Consider the following 22,317-nt stretch of genomic DNA (forward strand, 5'->3'; position numbering starts at 1 on the left):
AAAGTCCCACATACTATGCACCAAAAATTTAAAAGAACAACGGAGCATAGCTCTGATTTCGTTCCCCAGAGAAAGAAGAAAAAATTTTAATTATATCGTGACTGTTAGGAGAGCACATAAACCCATACACAGAGTATCTGATGGAGAATCTCCAAGATGAGACATCAAATGACTGAAAGTGCACAGCACACAGCCTCGTGTATGATAAGAACTCAGTCTCAATAAGTTACTAGCCAAAAAGAAAAAAGAACCCCAAGGGGCGCTATATAATTCCGCACTCAATTATACAGTACAGGCATGCTTTGCAAGAAGAGAAAGAATGGTTATGCCTATAAAAAGCAAAAGTGTGTGTGTGAAAGTCACTCAGTCCTGTCCAACTCTTTGCGACCCCATGGACCATATAGTTAGTGGGATTCTCCAGGCTACAATACTAGAGTGGGTAGCCATTCCCTTCTCCAGGAGATCTTCCCAACCCAGGGATCGAACCCAGGTCTCCTGCATTGCAGGCAGATTCTTTACCAGCTGAGTCACCAGTGAAGCCATCAAAAGCAAAAACCACTTCATAAATGAAGAAGAATTTGAGCTAGACCTCAAAGGATGGCTACAATATGATTTAGGGGACTAGAGACAGGAGGGCATGAATGGTGAGGGAAACCTGAGCATACACAGAGAAGAAATGAGTGGTTTGTTCCCGGGTCCTTGAAGACTAGTGGTGGAATCTGATAGAAACAATGAGACCTGTTTGTAGAGGGGATTGGCAATGAGCAGGAGAATCTTGTTTGCATATTTTGATGTTTCTGTGAATCTTATCAGTCTGGATCCATTCAGGAGATGAAAGTCACACAGTAAAGTTACTACTCCCTGGTGTCTGCACTGCAGCATCCACAGAAACAAATGTCCATAGTGCTGGCAAGCTGTGCACACAGATGGTGCTGGGGTACCACCACATATGCTGCTGATGGGTCCTGAAGAGGCCTCCCTCTGTAGGAACCTAATGGACTTTTGTGTACCTCAGCCAAGTGTTCTGGAGTTCCCTCGAAGTCCACTCTCATAGGACTGAGGAGAAGGTGTGCAGGCAGGAACTTTGACTAAAGCACAGGTTTCACTGCAGTCCAAACTAAGAGCTGAGGTCCCCTGGGGAAGCTGCATCCTGCAAGCTCTTAGCATGGGCAGAAACCTCTGGGGCTGAGGAGTGGAGAAAAATAAAGCACTCTCTAAGTCCACCGGAACAATCCACAGGATCCAGGAAGAAGACCCCTTCATGTGCTCTCTCTCCAGTGCTCTGTCCTGGCAAAGTTGAACTACATCAAGCCGTCTGGCAAAGGCAAAATATTTGAAGGTTCAAGCTCCATTTTCAGGAGTCGGGGAATGAAGGGCAAGTTAGGAACTAAGAAGCGATAAATTGGCAACTGCCTCCATGGGCAGACTTTCCATTGCAGTATCAGGCAATGTGGATTACCTCATCAAGACTGTACTGGCATCAGAGATCAGCCAGGAGGCTGCTGCAGCGACACAGTCATGACAGGCCAAGGCCTCGGATCAAAAGGATGTCAGCTGGGATGAAATAGAGAGGTCGGGTAAGACAGTTCAAGGGAACAGGATCATGAGGAAAAATGAATGTACTGACTTGGGAAAATTCCAGAGTCTCAGAACATGTCCAGAAAGGGGGCTATGGAACTGTCGAGAACTTACTCTGAGAGGCTGAAGACTAGGAAATCCACCTAAGGCTGAAGCCTTTGTGGGTCCTTAGTGCCTAGCACGACTGGCGGTAGGTATGGACACACTTCAGTAAGCGTTGGTGGAAGGGAGGGAAGGTGGGTGGGTGGGAAAGAGAGAAATCCTTTACAGGAAAAGTAGAGGAGTAGTCCAGAGTCCCAGTCTGAGCGTGACCAGAGGCAAGGACTAAATCCTCCAAATCCCTGAGTAAAGGGGCAGAGAGCCTGTAACAAGCTTCGTCACCCAAGTGACCAGAATCCAAGCACAGGAGCCTCCCCTGAGATCATCACAACTCCCTTCCAAGACATGACAGGGAAGTGCCCAGGCTCTCCCCATTGCTGCCTGCTCCCTCCACGCCAACCCCACCCCGTCCAGCCTGGCTCTCCACCCAGTAATACACCCCCAGCGCTTCCAGAGCAGGAGCTTCACCTGCACAGCCTCCCTGGGTCCTGGGGATGTAGCAGGGATGGTTCATTCGTGCTTAAACTGAAAGTTGACCCTCTCTGGGAGAGAAAAACTTCCTTTAGCAACAGTTATGCACCTCACAGAGAAAGGTGCCATTACCCCCATTTTTCAATCGAGGATCCAGGTTCTGAGAGATTAAGTCTTACCCCTTGTTCATGCAGCATCTAAGTCTTGGAAGAGAAAAAAAAAAAAAGACATGTATAGGAACTTACTTTAAATAAAATTATCCTGTCACCCATATTAAATTAAAGCCTCTTATTCTTTTTTTTTTTTAGTTTCTTACTCTTCATTTTCATCAAATTCTACAGAATAATGAAAGTTAACATGTACAGGTCACTTATGAAGTGCCTAGCAGTGTTCCTAACACTGCACAGATAATATCACAATCCTTAGAGCAACCCTGTTTTATACAGAAGGAAATTGAGGCACAGAGAGGTGAAGTGACTTGCCCAAGGTCATGTAAGTGACCTAATAAGCGGTACAGCGAAGATTCAAATCCAGCTGGTCTGGCTCTAGAATCCGTCTACAAACTAGCAACACACTGAGTTCAGAGAGAAACCTTGTAAGCCTAACATTCAACTGTAGAGTTTAAGGTGTAGCATGTCTTGATTTTACAGTTAGCCTGATGACTCCCGGACAATTTTGAACAGGGTCATGACTATGACTCAGATTCACTACTTCACGGTTTTTCTGTTGTAATGAAACTATTGCACGGCGGTTGTTATATTCTAAGGGTTGGTTCAGGATCCAAGGAAAATGTTGACAAATGAGATGTGATTGAGGCCGGAAGTGTATTCAAATCTGTCGAGCCCAGGCAGCCAGGACCCCAGCATCATTAGCATCCTTCCGTTTGGCTAGTCTTCCAGCAGGAAGCCTGTCTGTCTGAGTGCAGCGTAACGTGTTGGTGTTGATGAACTCCCTCAGCCCCCAGAGCCGCCCGTGTTTTCTGGAGCCCAGTGTCTCCCTTGTGCCAGGAAACACTACGGTGTTGCCAGCATGTATTTATCACTCTGAAAAAATGGTTCATCCTTCCAGGCGAACTGAAAAGAAAAGCACAAAATTCTGAGTTTGCAGCCAGTTACCTCTGCTGATGTCTCAAATAAGCTAGACTGCATTAAAAGAGCAGAGAAAGAACAGTAAGCATACATTTATCCAGATTACAGAGCTTTTGCATTGTGGGGGGCACTGCTCAATGTCTTGATAAAATCAAAAAGAGAAATAGTAAATTCACAAAGCTTTGACAAGGCACCCAGTACCTCTTAAAAACAAGGGCCTGACCTACATGCTTGCTTAACTTTCTGCTCTGTACTTCATTCATCCCTCCTTGCCTGCCCAAAAAGCAAAACATAAATTTAAAAAAACATACACGCATCTTACAAAACATGATCTGCTGGAGAAGAGAATGGCAAAAACCACTCTGATTTCTTGCCACAAGAACCCCATGAAAGGCAAAAAAAGATGACACAGGAAGATGTATCCTCCAGGTTGGAGGATGCCCAATTTGCTACTGGGGAAGAGCAGAGAAATAGCTCCAAAAAGAATGAAGAGGGTGAGGAAATCGGAAATACCACCCAGCGGTGGGTGTGTCTGGTGGCAAAAGTAAAGTCCAATGCTGTAAAGAAAAATATTGCATAGGAACCTGGAATATTAGGTTCATGAATCAAGGTAAATTGAATATGGTCAAGCATGAGATGGGAAGAGTGAACATTGACAGTTCAGCAATCATGGAACTAAAATGAACAGGAATTGGTGAATTTAATTCAGATGACCATTATATCTACTACTGTGGGCAAGAAACCCTTAGAAGAAATGGAGTAACCCTCATAGTCAAAAAGAGTATAAAATGCAATACTTGGGTGCAATCTCAAATATTACAGAATGATCTCAAGTCATTTCCAAGACAAACCGTTCAACATCACAGTAATCCAAGCCTGAAGCTGAATGGTTCTATGAAGACCTACAAAACCTTCTAGAACTAACACCCAAAGAAGATATCCTTTTAATCATAAGAGACTGGAATGCAAAGTAGCAAGTCATGAGATAGCTGGAATAACAGGCAAGATTGGCCTTGGAGTACAAAATGAAGTAGGGCAAAGGCTAATAGAGTCTTGCCAAGAGAACATACTGGTCATAACAAACACCCACTCCCAACAACATAAGAGAAGACTGTACACATGGACATCACCAGATGGTCAGTACCAAAATCAGACTGATTATATACTTTGCAGCCAAAGATGGAGAAGCTCTATACAGTCAGCAAAAACAAGACCTGGAGCTGACTATGGCTCAGATTATGATCTTATTATTGCAAAATTCAGGGTTACAATGAAGAAAGTAGGGGGAACCATTAGACCATTCAAGTATGACCTAAATCAAATCCCTTATAATTATACAGTGGAAGTGACAAATAGATTCAAGGGATTAGATTTGGTAGATAGAGTGCCTGAAGAACTGTGTGCAGAGGTTCATGACATTGTATAGGAGGCAGTGACCAAAACTATACCCCCCAAAAAAAAGAAAGAAAGAAAGAAAGAAATGCAAGAAAGCAAATGGGTTGACTGAGGAGGACTTATTGAGAGAAAAAGAGAAGTGAAAGGCAAAGGAGAAAAGGAAAGATATACCCAACTGAAGGCTGAGTTCCAGAGAATAAGGAGAGATAAGAAAGCCTTCTAAAGTGAACGATGCAAAGAAATAGAGGAAAACAATAGAAAGAAAAAACACTAGATCTCTCTCTTCAAGAGAATTAGAAATACCAAGGGAACAGTTGATGCAAGGATGGGCAAAATAAAGGACCGAATGGCAAAGACCTAACAGAACAGAAGAGGTTAAGAAGAAGTGGCAAGAATAAACAGAAGAACTATACAAAAAAGATCTTCATGACCCAGATAATCACAATGGTGGTGTGATCAGTCACCTAGAGCCAGACATCCTGGAGTATGAAGTCAAGAAGACCATAGGAAGCATTACTAGGAAGCATTACTATGAACAAAGCTAGTGGAGGTGAGGGAATTTCAGCTGAGCTATTTAAAACCCTAAAAGATGATGCTGTTAAAGTGCTGCATTCAATATGTCAGCAAAGTAGGAAAATTCAGCAGTGGCCATAGGACTGGAAAAGGTAAGTTTTCATCCCAATCACAAGGAAAGGCAATGCCAAAGAATGTTCAAACTACCATACAATTGCTCTCATTTCACATGCTAGCAAGGTAATGCTCAAAATCCTTCAAACTAGGTTTCAGCAGTATGTGAACTGAGAAATTCCAGATGTTCAAGCTGGTTTTAGAAAAGGCAGAGGAACCAGAGATCAAATTGCCAACATCCACTGGATCATAGAAAAAGCAAGAGAATTCCAGAAAAACATTAACTTCTGCCTCACTGTCTATACTAAAGCATTTGACTGTGTGGATTGCAACAAACTGTGGAAAATTCTTCAAGAGATGGGAATACCAGACCACCTTACCTGTCTCCTGAGAAACCTGTACGCAGGTCAGGAAGCAACAGTTAGAACCGGCCATGGAACAATGGACTGGTTCAAAGATGAGAAAAGAGTATGACAAGGTTGTATATTGTCACCCTGCTTATTTCACTTCTATGCAGAGTACATTGTGAGAAAATGCCAGGCTGGATGAATCACAAGCTGGAATCCAGATTTCTGGGAGAAATATCAATAACCTCAGACATGCATATGATACCACTGTAATGGCAGAAATTGAAGAGGAACTAAAGAACCTATTAATGAGGGTGAAAGAGGAGAGTGAAAATGCTGGCTTAAAACTCAACACTCAAGAAATTAAGATCATGGCATCCAATCCCATCATTTCATGGCAAAGAGATGGAGACAAAAGTGGAAACAGTGACAGATTTTATTTTCTCCATTTCCAAAAGCACTGCAGCTGGTGACTGCAGCCATGATGTTAAAACAGGCTTGCTACTTGGAAGAAAAGCTATGACAAACCTAGATAGTGTGTTAAAAATCAGGGACTTTGGGGACAAAGGTCCATATAGGCAAACCTATGGTTGTTCCAGTAGTCATATGCAAATGTGAGAGTTGGACCATAAAAAAAGTCTGAGCTTAAGAACTGATGCGTTTGAATTGTGGTGTGAGAGAGTACTTTTGAGAGTTCCTTGAACAGCAAGGAGATCAAACCATCCAATCCTACAGGAAATCAACCCTGAATATTCATTGGAAGAGCTGATGCTGAAGCTGAAACCAGTACTTTGACCACCTGATATGAAGAGCCAACTCACTGGAAAAGACCCTGATTCTGGGAAAGACTGTGGGCAGAGGGAGAAGGAGGTGACAGAGGATGAGCTGGTAGGATGGCATCATCGACTCAATGGACATGAGTCTAAGCAAACTCTGGGAGATAGAGAAGGACAGGGAAGCCTGGAGTGCTGCAGTCCATGGAGTCACAAAGAGTTGGACATGACTTGGGGTCACAAAGAATTGGACGTGACTCAGCGACACATCAACAACGACAATATATGCATGCTGCTGCTGCTGCTGCTGCTAAGTCGCTTCAGTCATGTCTGACTCTGTGCGACCCCATAGATGGCAGCCCACCAGGCTCCCCCATCCCTGGGATTCTCCAGGCAAGAACACTGGAGTGAGTTGCCATTTCCTTCTCCAATGCAGGAAAGTGAAAAGTGAAAGTGAAGTCGCTCAGTTGCGTCCAACTCTTACCAACCCCATGGACTGCAGCCTACCAGGCTCCTCCATCCATGGGATTTTCCAGGCAAGAGTACTGGAGTGGGGTGCTATTGCCTTGTCCGAATATATGCATACATGTATCTATATAATAGGGCTTCCCCTGTGGCTCAGTGGTAAAGAATCTGCCTGCAGTGTAGGAAATGTGGTTCAATCCCTGCACCGGGAAGATCCCCTGAAGAAGGAAATAGAAACCCATTCTAGTATTCTTTCCTGGGGAATTCCATGGACAGAGAAACTTGGTGGGCTACAGTCTATGGGGTCACAAAGAGTCAGACATGACTAAGCAACTAACACTTTTCATCTATGTAACCATCTTGAGTTGTGTAGTGAGGGGTTTGAGTCCTTAAATAGAGTGAAGACCTCTATTTACTCACAGGACAAAGATAGCAAAGGTCACTAAAGCGAAAGTACTCGTATCTTTCCTTCTCGCCTTGGCAGGCTTTGCTGCTCTCCTCATCCTATTAGGTAGTATATGAACAGAGATCATTATCTTATAGCTATCGCAGAGTGATGGCTTCAGTCACCAGTGGGCAGGGTTCCCTCCAAACTGCTGCCTAGAGATAAAGTTCTCTCAGAATCATTAATAAGGAGAGACACTCCTTGTTCAATTTTGCTTCAGTTTGCTAGCTTTAAATACAGTACCTGAAGTGTGTATTTCATGCACCCTTTCACGTGGTACATTGCTTTAGGATATACTTTCTTTCCCTCTAAATTCATCTTGGGTCTGTTTTACCCACTGAGGATCAACTCTTTTTCATGGTTAAAGATGCCTTTTTCCCTCCTCCTCAGTTTGTGGGTTTTCATGGCTGTGCCTTCAGATAAAATGAGCCACGTTGGTATAACGTCCCAGCCTTTTCTCTCCTCTTAGATAAAGAGGCCTAGCAACAAGAATAAAAAGTTTCTAAAGTGTTCAAACCAAAATTCTGAGGAACACAAATAACCCAAAACACCTGCAGGCAATTTTACCAGAGAGCCCAAGTTGCAGACAGACACAAATGTCCTTGTCTATATTTTTCTTTATAGAAATAATTAAATTTAGAAGTGGATTCATTCTGGGTTGGGTTTTTATCGTTATTATTTTTTACTATTTCCCTTCTCTGAGCAGTCTGACCTTTGGGATTATTGCTGTAGAAATCTTATTTCCAAGATAGATAATGTCAGCATTATCTAAGGCCATATGGCATAAACAGTCCAAGTTCTTTTCTTCTCAGTAGATAGCTTCTGGACCTCGCTAAACAATTTTGTTGGTAAATCCCTTCAGCGTCCCTGCTATTTTAATCAGTCCTGCACACAGGAAGTAGCTAGATCTCTGCTTCATGCTTTGGCTCAGGAATAGAAAAACGGAGCTAGAGCCTTTCCATGCCTTGGAAAGGAGAATATAAAGTTGGGAAAGCCAAAGTCTTTAAGAAATCTTCATTGTTTCTAGTCCTGGTTTAAGGGAAACTTTTGGCAGAGCTAGAAGGAGGGAATCAGACTGAACCTATTTAAGAATTATTGCCAAACTGAAGGATTGAGTTTTGCTTAAGGGAGGAGTTAAAAACCCCAGGCATGGCAATAAGACAGAAGAGAGATTTCAGCTGTTCTTTATCTCTAGAAATTATTGGATTGGGGAATCACAGTCTAAGCAGAATTAGGATTAGACTGAATGAAGACTCCATTCCAACCCTTGAACCTCCATGAGAGTGGAATTTAAGGTGTTTGGGGAAATCCAGAGGAAAGAGTAAGATGAATATGCAGAGCTGCAAGGGCACCCACGCCTGCTACACCGGCTCTGTGTCCACGCTTCTATTGCAGCTGCTCCCAGGCCTACAGCAGGCTCGTGCTCAAGGGCAAGGAGGCGGCAGCTTAGATTAGTAAAAATGGAATCTGGGCCATGATGGATAGTAAGAGATAGCAGCTCTCATTTAAAATGATTTTTTAAAAGTTTTTAATTGGAGGATCATTGCTATTCAATGTTGTGTTGCTTTCTGCCGCACGACAGCGCGAATCAGCCACAACCGTACATATATCCCCTCCTCTTTTAGCCTCCCTCCCGTGCGTGCGGACTCAGTTGCTCCGTTGTGACTGTGCCACCAGCAAATCCCACATGTGGCAATGCAGACACTTACATGCTGCTCTCTCAATTCATCCCACCCTCTCCTTCCCCTGCCGTGGCCACAGTCCATTCTCTACGTCTGTGTCTCTATTCCTGCCCTGCACGTAGGGCAGTGCCATTTTCCTAGATTCCATATATATGTGTTAATGGGCGCTATTTGTTTTTCTGACTGACTTCACTCTGTATGTAGGCTCTAGGTTCATCTACCTCATCAGCATTGACTCGAATGCATTCCTTTTTATGGCTGAGTAATATTCCATTGTATATATGTACCACAACTATTTTATCCATTCATCTGTCATGGGCATCTAGGTTGCTTCCATGTCCTGGCTATCGTAAACAGTGCTGAAATGAACACTGGGGTGCATGTGCCTTTTTCAGTTGTGGTTTTCTCAGGGTATGTATATCCCCAGCAGTGGAATTGCTGGGTCATATGGTAGTTTTATTCCCAGTTTTTTTTAAGGAATTTTCATGTTGTTCTCCATAGTGGCTGTGTCAATTCACATTCCCACCGTCAGTGCAAGAGACCAGCCCTTATTTTAAATCTACTCCATTCACCAATCACTCATTCTCCTGACACAGATGCAGCCTGAGTAGAGGCAAAGTGACTTCCGGTGCTTTTCTTGGTTGTGTGTCATATGCTGCTGCTGCTGCTGCTAAGTCGATTCAGTCGTGTCTGACTCTGTACGACCCCAGAGACAGCAGCCCACCAGGCTCCCCCGTCCCTGGGATTCTCCAGGCAAGAACACTGAAGTGGGTTGCCATTTCCTTCTCCAATGCATGAAAGTGAAAAGTGAAAGTGAAGTAGCTCAGTTGTGTCCGACTCTTAGCGACCCCATGGACTACAGCCTACCAGGCTCCTCCATCCATGGGATTTTCCAGGCAAGAGTACTGGAGTGGGGTGCCATTGCCTTCTCCATGTGTCATATGCCGCAGGAGTGTATTCTTTTGCCTTGCCCCACAGCAAGGGATGGAGGAGAGCACTGGTAGTTCAGTGTTAACTAAGAGTGCTGATACCAAGAGCCAAACGTGTCGTATCATCTAATCTGCCTAATGGGTCCAAAGGGAAGCAGCCCCACTGAGTATTTGCTCTTAGCAAACAAGCACATCTGTCACTTACTAATAGAATAAAATCTCCAGGCTTTATTGATGTTTCCCCATTTCTCTCTGTAGTTTAAGATGCTCCTGGGAAAATAATATAAATAATTAGCTGCTCTTTATAGGCATGCAAATTCTTTACCCTGATTAAAGCAAATGAACATATATTCTCCTGGTTTCTAATGTCATATTCTTGGCCAAATACAATTGTTATAAGATGTGCTACTTTCTTTCTACTTACTAAAACAGAGCAAAATTTTAGATCTCTGTCTGTATTCCAGGAAAGCTCATGGCTTTAGGAAATATTCTGTCTCCTAAAACATAAATATTGCAGCTTTCAACTGCTGACTCTAAGAGCCATGGCCCAAAAAGCCAGATGTGTGAAAGATACAGTGTGGAAGACATAGCCAGAAAACCAGTGCTTAAATCCTGTTTCTATATAACCTTGGGACATCTCATTGAAACTCTATTTCTTCTTCTAGAAAATGGGGATAACATTAGCTTCCTGCTTTACAGAGTAGTTGTGAAGAATAAAAAAGACAGGGTAAATGAAAATGTTTTATAAACTAAAGTGCCATACAAATAAGAGATATTACTTTTAGTTGGAGAATATCTTTGCATCTACCCCCTGTGAGTTGCAAGAAATTTTTCGCATGTGTGTATAAATTCACATCTACACATTTACGTATTTTGGTTTGTGGAGAGGTGTTGAGTTTTCATCAGCATCTCAAAAGGAAGTCGTCACCTAAAATTGGTTAAGAACCTTTGGGCTAGTTGGTGTTCTGCATCAACAATCATTAGTAATATGCAAGTTAAAACCACTAGGAAATACCACTATACACTCAGTAGGATGGCTGTTATCAAAAAGACAAGCAGTACAGGCTATTGGTGAGGGTATGGAAAACCTGGAACATTCATACACTGCTGGTAGGAGTGTAAAACGGTACAGCCACTTTGGAAAAAGTTAAAGATAAAATTAGCATATGGCTCAGCAGTGTCCCTCTTAGTAATCTACCAAAGAGAATGAAAGCATATGCCCACACAAAGACCTGTACACAAGTTTTCATAGCAGCATTATTTGAATTAGCCCAAAACTGGAAAGAAAACTCCCCATCACCTCGTGAACGGGTATACTAAATGAGGCATATCCGTAAAGTAGAATATAGCTCAGCAAATAAAAAAGAATGACATACTACTGAGAACTGCAACGTGGATGCAACTTGAGAACATCACACTAAGAGAAAGAAGACCGTAGAGGATATGATTCTACTTGTGTAAAATGTCTAGAAATGACAAGTTTGTACAGATGGAAAACAGATCTGTGACTGCCTGTGATTGGAAGGGTAAGGGTAGCAATTGATTGCAAACAGACTCAAAGGAAATTTGACACAGACAATATTTTGACATATAATTGTAAAATAAATACAAATAGCAAAATATTTACCTATAAACTGATTTCAGTTTTGCATACAAGTTTCAAACTACTGTTATTTTTAGAAAAGTATTCTTCATTCACTCTATGCTGCAAGTTGTCTCTAAACTTTGCAAGTTTCCTGACTTGCTAAAAAAAAAAAAAAAAAGATAATAAAAGTAATGATGAGCATTTGTGACAATAAATCTATTAATAAATTAATAGATGTAAAGATATTAGAAGAGGGCATAACACACAATAAGTATGGAATATAGGCTAAGTATAGACACTAACTAGATACTACCAAATACATATATTTTGTAATATCAATTTCTTTTTATATTCTTTTTTCTGATGGGGAAAAATAGATATGAATGATTAATGATACTCTCCCAAGTTGGCATAAATGAAATGCATATTAATAGAGGCGATTCAAAAAGGATGTGGGAAATTTGGAGTTTGATGTAATATATCACAGACAGCATAATCTACAAAAGCTCATTTTGGTTTTATTTTCATTTCAGAACAATCAATTCAGAAAAATAACTTTAGTCCTCCTTTCCACTCTCATTTTCTCCCTTATCTGCTTAGCTGCAGTGCCCGCGCTGAACCTCTTCCTTATCAATTACAGGATGAAGGAAAATGCTCGCCTCTAGAGGTAATAAAATTAGAAGGTGCAGAAGTTGGCATTGATAGCAGCTTGGGAAAACCATTTGTGTTTAACTGTGTGCCTCAGTCTGGAAATAGAACTTTTTGCCTCTGCGCAACTTCAAACCAAGAATTCAAAAGGTAATTGATTATTCTTTTATCTTACTAGTTTCACTCGGAATGGGGGAATGCATCTTCAACAGCAACCTGACAGAGCCTTGGGGTTGGAAACAGGAAAGGGAACAGAAAACTCACAGCACAAGTCAATAAACTATATTTTTCTTGTGTATGACAAGTTGAGTTTTTCATATTTCTGCCAGTTTTTTTCCTAACGGAATCTCAAAAAAAATAGATGTATCGTCTAACTTAATTACCTTAGTTCTCTAAGTTTTCTAAAACAGCTCACTACTGCCGCAGGTCACATCTGGCTTCCCCAGAAGTTACAAGATTCATATATTTAAGCTAATCGGATGGTTAGTCAGAGGAATAGAAATAATGTATTAAAAGTAGGGTTACAATTTAACAGTGAAATGAGCAAAATTCATCATCATCATTGTCACAATATAAGTTCCTGGGGGAATTAACACAGTTGACAATTTGTAAGCATATCACCCAGTTTGAGGGTCAAAATGTGAAGGCATTCTAAGAGGGTGGCCCACGAGCTCTAAGCATTCAACAGCTTATGGTCATTATTCAGTGTGGCCCTGTGGAAGTGGAGATCATGGGTCAATCCAGTGAGTCAGCTCAGAACTGTGGTCTATGTACTGCTACTTTACGGGGAGGGGTGGCATGGAATGGGGTGAGGGAGTCAATGGCTGAAAAATGGGTCAACAGTGTTTAGAAGGATGTCATATCTCTTTATGAGAATTTGGACTCCATTTGTAAAGACAGCCTTAGGTCTGAAACCTTTTAGGCAAAGGATATACTGTCTCTGTTTGTGGAACAGTGTGTGCTGAAATGCATATTTTTCTTTAAAGGACAAACAGGGAAACATGAGGACAGCAACGTAATTGTATTTCAATTCATGGGGAAGATATTTATTGGGTAGCTAATATGTCCAAGACGCTGTTTTAAAATCTCTAAGAACTGTTAGAATGATGAAGCATCAATTTTTGCCTTCAAAAAAAGCTCTGCACCAAGAAGATAGGACATTTATCCTAGTATTTTTATTGCAAAACAGAAATTGAGTAGTGAGATAGGGGAAGACAAAGTGGCACAGGAATCTAGGGTGGGGAAGGAAAATTTCTGGACGTGGGGATGAGCAAGGAGTGTATGAGTGGTATGGTATAGCATCAGATACACACACACAAGAGGAAATGGAGCAGAGATGGGCAGAGGGATTATATCAAGCTTGCAGTACACTTTGATTGGAAGTTACAGGGTTTAAAAGAAGCTTGAAAAAGATTGGCAAGATAGGGTGGAATAGATAGGCTGATATCTATCTGGCTAAGGAGACACGATGAAGAAAGTTCAGTCCTCTAGTAGAGACACCAGAGCACTAACAGTGGTCACTCGGTCTAAGGAACACTTGGCAGGTGGATAGGGCAGTGGCCGTTTACCAGTCTTTCCATTGACTAATAGGGCTTTACAGTTGTTATCAGGCCTGCTGGTGTTAAATTCACGTACTGTAGTAAAATAGTGAGTACATTTTCCCTTAAGCACTAATTATAGCAAAGGAGAAGGATGAGAATAATTTATCTTAAATATGCCTGGTAGGTGTGGGATTTTGGCACCTAGTAACACCAGTTTTGTAAGAATATGCCTCTCTTCAACCATGAATTTAGAGTCACGAAACATATGTGAGTCTCAGGACTCTTCTGTCCAGGGAGAAAACAAGGCCCTCTGGAGTACACTTAGCACGTTCCCTGAGAAAAGCACCTCTCATCTCTCTTTCAGGTGGCTGGAAGCAATGGACAAAGCAGCCCACCCTGTCCACCAGGTAAGGAGTCCTTGCCATCCATCTATGCCTTCACTCCGCTCTTCCCTGAGGGGGAATTCTCCAGTTGGGCATCCCGTCCAGCCCAGAACGTCTCAGATCCACCCTAAACGCTGGGAAAGGGGATTTCCGGTCAATAGAACTTCCCGCTTAGGTTTTATGGAGGTGCTTGTTCTTTTGGTTTTCAGGGTTTGGATGCTGTTCCTCTCGGTGAGCTCGGCGGGTAGTCCCAACCAGGGTGGAATTGCTGTTTGATACAAAACAGTTGAGTGGATTCCCTTGAGGCAAGACCACTCCTATGCTTTTCTTCTCAGTCTCTGAGAACAAGGGCGCAGGGGTAGCTTGGGACAGTGCTCTTGGCCAAGCAGCTTATTGGGAAACGTGTCTTATGTTTAGAAATGTAGTGCTTTATATTCCTATCCTTATTCTGAAGACGTATTAGGTCAGCTTTCATTGTTCCTGCCTATTCATGATTCCTGGCCTTGAAGTAATAGAATTTTTAATTTAGGCTTGACACACAAACTGATAGATAACTTCGTAACACCAACATGTGAGTCATCACTTCAGCCCCCAAGGCATTTGATACTCTTCTTTTTGAGCTAGGACCTGGTCAAGAGCAAAGAAACTGCTTCCATATTCAATTGTTTCACTTCTGTGCCGTAGATACAATTTCTAACAAGGTCACACATTTCATTTAAATATGCTCATTTCCTCACAAAAGGAAGCAGAAGAAAAAGGCATTTACTATCAATTATCTTCTCTACGTATTTTGGTTTTTGTATATTCCAGAAAATTTGGGTGGTCTGAGCTTAATGTACTACCCTGTGCCCTGTATCTGTCCTTTCAAAATAATCACCAGCATTATCCTCAGATGACAAACAGCAGGACTTGTGTTTCATTTTACCTGAAACACAACACTCAGTACACTCGCGCATCTCTCTGATGCATCACTGTAACGAGCCTCGGTACTTTCAAGAGGGATCTATTCTGCTAATGCACTTGGAGTGTCTGCAGCAGAGTGAAAAGGAAATACCCAAACTCCCAGCAGGCTCCCAATTCACAGCAAACAATTCTGCCAGCTCTGCATTCTGAAATCTTCTGCACTGCCTGGTTAAAACTAAAGAACAAAAATGAAACCAAATGAAAGAACCCAGCTAGCTCCCAGCAAGCAGTTCGGATAAAGGGATGAAGCATCACACCCCCAGACTCAGGTCAAGTTCCCAGGAAGAGCCTGCCACTGGCTCAGGCCTGTGGACGTCCACCTCTCCAGGGCAGAGGATCCTGATTTATCGTGGGCCTTCCCCACCACTGACCATGTGAGCCTCGGGCCTGATCTGGCCTGGGGCATTTCCCTTGTTCCTTGGCACAAATAGGAGGCTGCTGCTGCTGCTGCTAAGTCACTTCAGTCATGCCCGACTCTGTGCGACCCCATGGACTGCAGCCCACCAGGTTCCCCGTCCATGGGGTTTTCCAGGCAAGAGTACTGGAGTGGGGTGCCATTGCCCTCTCCAAATAGGAGTGCTAGATAAAGTAAATCATGAACCAGGGCCTGCAATTAGTCACGGTGGACATACCAGGAACAGGGCTAGAAGGACATCCCACTGGTAAGTAAAATAGCTCTCTGAGGCCGGCACTTAGAGATGGACCTTTAAACAATAGTCTTTGCTGAGATCCCCATTTTTCTTTCTATACCTCACCGATATTCTTTTAATCTCCTCATGATAGAATAGAAGCCAAAGAAAGGGGATACCTACGGACATGAAAAGGGAAAGTTCTCTGTGGCCACTGGATAGGTTCAGATTGTCTGGCTCATTTCTCAGATGTGCAGATTGCCTTAGCAATGGGACCGCTTAGCACAGGGGCTTCTCTGAAGTCGGTCTTGGTGCTGATGTCACTGGCTCCGGGAGGCAGGGATTGCTGGGGCAGGATGGCCCCTCAGGTAATTCTTTGGTGCCACCCCTGCAGAACCATGTCTGGGAAGACGTTACCCTGCACAACAGTAGCCTCCCGCCCCTGGCTATCAAGAACCCAGAGTGCCTGGGCCTTCTGCACCGGCTGGATGGGAGCACAGACGTGTGGATGCAGCACTACTGCATCCTGAAGGACGGCTGCTTGTACTTCTATGCCAGCATCCGCTCCACCCAGGCCTCAGGTACGGAGTCAACTTTTACAGTCGTGACAGTAAAGCCGCCTCAGCCTCACAGAGCTTTTACCAAACTTTATGCTGTGTAAATTAGTTCACATTTATCTTTTGGAGAAAGGGTACTATTCTTATTCTCATTTTACAGATAGAAAAATTGGCTGGAAAGTCTACACAACTCGACAAGATCATGTGTAGTAAGCAATAAAGCTGAGATCTGAACAAGGCAATGTAACTCCAGAGCCTGAACCCCTGTGCTGTGCTGGGCTTAGTCACTCAGTCGTGTCTGACTCTTTGCCACCCTATGGACTGTAGCCCACCAGGCTCCTCTGTCCACGGGATTCTCCAGGCCAGAACACTGAAGTGGGCTGCCATACCCTCCCCCGGGGGATCTTCCCAACCCAGGGATTAAACCCATGTCTCCCACATGGCAGGCAGGTTCTTTACTGTCTGAGCCACCAGGGAAGCCCAAGAATACTGGAGTGGGTAGCCTACCCCTTCTCCAGGGGAACTTCCCAACCCAGGAATCAAACCGGGTTCTCCTGCATTGCAGATGGATTCTTTACCAACTGAGCTACTAGGGAAGCTCCCTGAACCCCTAACCCCATGCTCTTACTGCCTGGAAAAGTGAAAAATAAGCCCCTTCATTTTTTTATGGCATTCAGAATCAATGCCAGTAGTTCTCTTGTGTAGTGACTCTACTCTTTTCTGATAGTGTTCCTAATCTCAGACAAGTGAGTAATAAAAAGAGCACTGATTATCAATTTTCCCTGAATAAGTTACTCAAGTTCCTGAAACTTAGTTTCCTCATTTATAAAATGGAAGCAGCAATCTATTTCACAGGACTGTGGTGAAGACTAAGCTTCCCAGGTGGCGCTAGAGGTAAAGAACCCACCTGCCATTGAAGGAGACTTAAGAGATACGGGTTCAATCTCTGGGTCAGGAAGATCCCCTGGAGAAGGAAATGGCAACCTACTCCAGTACTCTTGCCTGGAGCATCCTGTAGACTGAGGAGCCTGGTGGGCTACAATCCATGAGGTCACACAGAGTCAGACACGGCTGAAGCAACTTAGCACGGTACACAGTGCACATTGGAAGATTAAATGAAGTGATTGCCATTAGAGTTATTTACGCTCTCTATATAAAGTACTCTATACAAAAAGCTCTTTCTATATAAAATGTATTCATTAAATTATATATATTAATATTATACATTGTAATATATTGGGCTGCCCTTGTGACTCCAGCTGGTAAAGAATTTGCCTGCAATGCGGAAGACCTGGGTTCAGTCCCTGGGTTGGGAGGATCCCCTGGAGAAGGAAAATGCTACCCACTCCAGTATTCTGGCCTGGAGAATTCCATGGACAACAGTCTATGGGGTCACAAAGAGTCAGACATGACTGAGCAACTTTCACTTTCACTTTTAATATATTACAGGCCATACATACAAAATGAATATGTAAACAATACAACTTAGCAGTAAAATAATTATTCATGATAAGAAAGATTATTTATCTTCTTAAAATTTTTGACAAAAAGATTACTGGTGTTTTATTTGCAGTTGGACTTTTTTCACAAATGAATAATCCCTAAATAATGATGAGTAGTGAAGATCCAGAATCTTGGTCATTTAATTTCCTTCCCGCCTCCCCTCCATTTTTAGCATAAATGCCTCTGTTTAATTAAGCTAGAAAGTCGTGCCAAGTGGGTGACGATGTCCCCTTCTTGGAAGGGTAAAGAGGTACAAACTGAGCCTCACTCTGTGGTCCTTTTCTCATCGCTCAGGATGAACAATAAATCTCCTTTACTAACATACTCTTTCACTTTGACAGTATTAAAACATAACCCAGAATATTAACCAACTATTAGGAAGTAGCCGGCATGCCTAAGCATTTACAAGACAGACTGTTCCTATGAGACCCAAATTCATGGCTCCAAGTACCTGGTACCAGGATGAGAATAAAGGCAAACAAACCAAGCCTCTGAAGTAGTCATCGACTGGAGCTTTCATTATAAAATATCACTGCAAAAGTCTGAACCATTTTAATCAGCAAATCAATGAAGTTCACTTTCAAGAGATTGTTTCCATAGATACAAAGTGAATGTTTAGGTTTGATCGTTCATATTACTCCATGTTAACCAAGGGCTTCCAAACCCCTGGGGCCCGGAGACTGTTAACTGATTCCAAGAGTTTGAAATGGGAATGATAGCCCTTATTCTGAAAGGTCAGAGAAGGCCCTATTCAGAAGAATCCTCGTTGGACAGCTGGAAAACGGCTACTAATAAACGGCCTAAAAATAATAACAGTAAAGTGAGTACAAAACCTTTTGTACTCACCACTCTAATAAGTGTTTTTACTTATTATTTCATTTAATTTCTATGACAATCCTATAAATAAGTTATTATCCCACCTACAAGTTTGGAAACTGATACTTAGCAAGGTTAAATCATTTGCCCATGTTCCCTTAGCTAGTAAATGGTGAAGACAAAATTCAAACCCAGGTAGCCTAAGTTAGAGGCTTCCCAGGAGGGACAGTGGTAAAGAATCTGCCTGCCAATGCAGGAGACACAAGAGACGCGGGTTCGATCCCTGGGTTGGGAAGATCCCCTGGAGTAGAAAATGGCACCCCACTCCAGTACTCTTGCCTAGAAAACCCCATGGACGGAAAAGCCTGGTGGGTTGCAGTCCATGGGGTCACAAAGAGTCAGACACGACTAAGCATGAGCTCAAGGGAGCCTAAGTTACAGCAACAAAAGAAAAAGCAAAGAGTGAAATGTGAAAAGTTTCCTTGTATTTCACTCTTATTATTTCCCACATCTTTCCAGAGCCTTGGTTGCAGCCAGAGCCCTCTATGGCCTTGCACTTTGTCCCCAACCCCTTCTTTCTGGCTTTCTCTTCCACTCCTGTGTTAAAACACCCTGCATTCTCCCCAGACACGGTCACCTTCTACCTGCTGAGCGTACCCCACCTCTTGGACATTTTTCTGACCCCATGTCTTTGCTTGTGTTAGTTCCTTACCCTGAAATATTCTCTACCTACTGATTCCCCAACATACATTGTCCAGATACTACCTGTCTTCCAAACGTGTATTCAAACACTGGCCATCTCTGCTAGACAACAATCCCAGATGGTCCTAAGCAAACAAAGCATCTCCATTTCCTGGGCTTCTGTGCTCACCTATCTTGCAACACTTATCGCTCTCTATTTTGTATTTTATCTCTAGTTGGCCATTTTATCTCTTCTAAGGGATTATGCACTCAGAGATGACTCTATTTTACGTATGCTTAATGAATAAACAAATAAACCACCAAAGGGACTCAGTTGGCCATTATTCCCATGAAGAACCATCCCCTCATTCAACAGCAGGACAGACAAGATTGTAAAGATGATTCAAAGGCAAAAACCAGCACTCAGGCCACCAGATGCCTGGGCTTTGGGCCGTATCATACTCTTTTCAGCTGGAAGAAAACAACCAATTTCTACCTATTTTTAAGTTTTTTCTCTTGAAAATATTTCATGTGTGACTAATAAAAATATTTAATCCAAAGCCATTCATTCTTTCCCAGCCTTACTTCTCGAATATCCCATCCTTAATTTCTAGCCCAAATTATTTCACATATGAAATAATGCTCCTTACAGAAATTCCAACAGAAATTTTGTATCTAGGCCAGGTTATAAAACAGAGGCCTGTGATTTCGGGTCTTTAATGACTCTACTCTTCCTGGAATAAAAAATGCCTGAGCATGCACCTTGTTCCGGGAGGAGTACTTTATGGCTACCAACTCCCCCCACCCTGCCCACTCCCACCCTGACAGCTGCTGGGTCCAGCTGGAAGCTCTCCCAAGGTTAATCCGCTGCTTACCCTTCTTTTTCCGAAGTAGTTTACCCTTCCCTAGACTTGAACTTTAAATTGAAGTTTATATCCTTTTTCTAAGAGTCCTTTTCCATCTTCCTGTACATCCTGACTGCGATCATGACCTGAGGCTCACAGCCAGTGGTCCCACCCAATGAAACTTGAGATAGGTTTCAGGTGAATCCAAATTTCCAGTGGGAGATTCCCAAAATAAATATGCCCCTCTCCACTGCTCACAAAAAGTCACTGCCCTGGCAAACCACATTTTCTCCCCCCCAGAGGACTGGATCATACTGCTCAAGTGGATTTTATGTTTGAATGTTTCCTGTGTGTCCAGAACTTGGATAAGCTCTCTACGTCTATTATCTAAAACTAATATTTGCAAGACATCCACGGCTGTTGGCCCATTGCAAGTAAGAAACTAGGGCTTGGAGAAGTTGACGTGCCTTTGGTCAACCAGCTATTCAGTGACAGAGACAAACTGCGAACAAACGCTACCTAACTCCTGTGCTTAAATGCTCTGCACGTAGCACTCCCTGATGGAAATTAGTCTTCTAAAAGTAGTCCTCACACTCCGTCAGTAATGCTGCGCTCCGAGCATTAGCGCACTGATCCTGATGGACAAGGTCCACCCAGTCCAACTGTTTAGCACAGTAACCACAGGAGTTAGGAGGACAGCAAAGGAATTTATTGAGAATGGCTGAAACCACATTGTACCATGAACACCACATGCACTAAAATGTTTAGTTTAGCTTAGTCATTTTATATGCAGGGAGTATAAATTTTTATTATACTAATAAAGATTACACAGAGTTCTAATGCTCATTTTCTTTTAGATGCCACTAAAGAAATGACTTTGTGCTGGTCTGATCTATGATTCCGTCTTTACCTTTATTTTTCAAGCTCCACTTGGCTCTTGCACCTCCTACCCTGGTTTGATTCCTAGTTCCCCAGCCCTCTGAAGGTCATAACCTAGAAGCAGGCCTTGATTACCATTTATAGCAGTATTTATCAAAATGCAGGCTTTGATCCTGTATGCGTGATTACTGAGTCACTCAATCAATGTAGTAAGTTGTGACCAGTATTTAAAACACAATGACATCAAAGTGAAAGTTGCTCTGTCATGTCTGAGTCTTTGCAGCTCCATGGACTGTAGCCCGCCAGACTCCTCTGTCCATGGGATTCTCCAGGCAAGAACACTGGAGTGGGTTGCCATTGCCTTCTCCAGGGGATCTTCCCAACCCAGGGATCAAACCTGGGTCTCCTGCATTGCAGGTGGACTCTTTTCTGTCTGAGTCACCAGGGAAGCCCTAAACAATTCTAAAAAACAATAAAATTTAATATAATAGAAAATATCATGGTACATCTCAATGTTTCACAAACTTTTGGTTTAATTGCATTAAAACATGTAGAGGTCTATATTTATTACATCTTTAGATCACAGCCCAAAAAGTTTGGAAAAATACTAACGTACAGAAACTCTCTGCATACATGCCTGTTTAAATGGTCAATTTCTGTGTTCAGAATCTTAGAGTATTCAAGGAAGGTTCTTTACTTTCTATCATGAATAAGCATGATAATATGCCTTTGTAATATGCCTTCTTTGTAAGAAGGCTAAGTCTTAACAACATTGTCCCCTGGCTGTAGCCTCTCAGTTACTTTACTGTTTTATTTCATTTATTTTATTATTTATTTATTCCATTGATTTATGTTCTTCATTAGCTAATCTGGGAGACTTCATATGATATTTCTTCTTTCTGAAGGTATCCATAGTGTTGGGGCCAGGGGGCTTCCCTGGTGACTTGGTGGTAAAGAATCCGCCTGCAACGCAGGAGATGTGAGCTTGATCCCTGGATCGGGAAGATCCCCTGCAGGAGCGCATGGCAATCCATTCCAGGATTCTTGCCTGGAGAATCCCATGGACAGAGGAGGCTGGCGGGCTATAGTCCATAGGGTCACAAAGAATTGGACACGATGAAGTGACAACATGCACGCAAGTAGTGTTGGGGGCATGACTTAGTCCTTGTGACAGTCACTTGAGATGCTAAGAGAATACAGAGGACAAAAAAGAGGAGACAGGGAGGAGATAACAGTGAAGTGAGGGGAAAGAGAAGCCTTGAGAGCCATGCTGGCAACCCTAGCGTCTAACAGGTTTTCCACGGAGTTTCTAACCCTGTTAGATGCTAGTCCCACAGTTTTTGTCATTTAGTTGCTAAATCGTGTCCAACTCTTTTGCGACCCCGTGG

At 42.7% G+C, this 22,317-nt stretch overlaps 1 protein-coding gene across 1 annotated transcript in view; it reads left to right on the forward strand.

Annotated features, from left to right (window-relative positions):
• Nucleotides 1–22,317, forward strand: part of LOC113894958 — a 126,769-nt gene that overhangs the window by 98,848 nt on the left and 5,604 nt on the right. The window contains exons 9-11 of the mRNA XM_027545486.1: nt 12,125–12,282; nt 14,038–14,080; nt 16,043–16,229. Coding sequence (XP_027401287.1) covers nt 12,125–12,282; nt 14,038–14,080; nt 16,043–16,229 — 388 coding nt within the window. The remainder of the gene's footprint in view (nt 1–12,124; nt 12,283–14,037; nt 14,081–16,042; nt 16,230–22,317) is intronic.

This window comes from Bos indicus x Bos taurus, chromosome 7, assembly GCF_003369695.1.
Source record: "Bos indicus x Bos taurus breed Angus x Brahman F1 hybrid chromosome 7, Bos_hybrid_MaternalHap_v2.0, whole genome shotgun sequence".
NCBI lineage: Eukaryota > Metazoa > Chordata > Mammalia > Artiodactyla > Bovidae > Bos > Bos indicus x Bos taurus.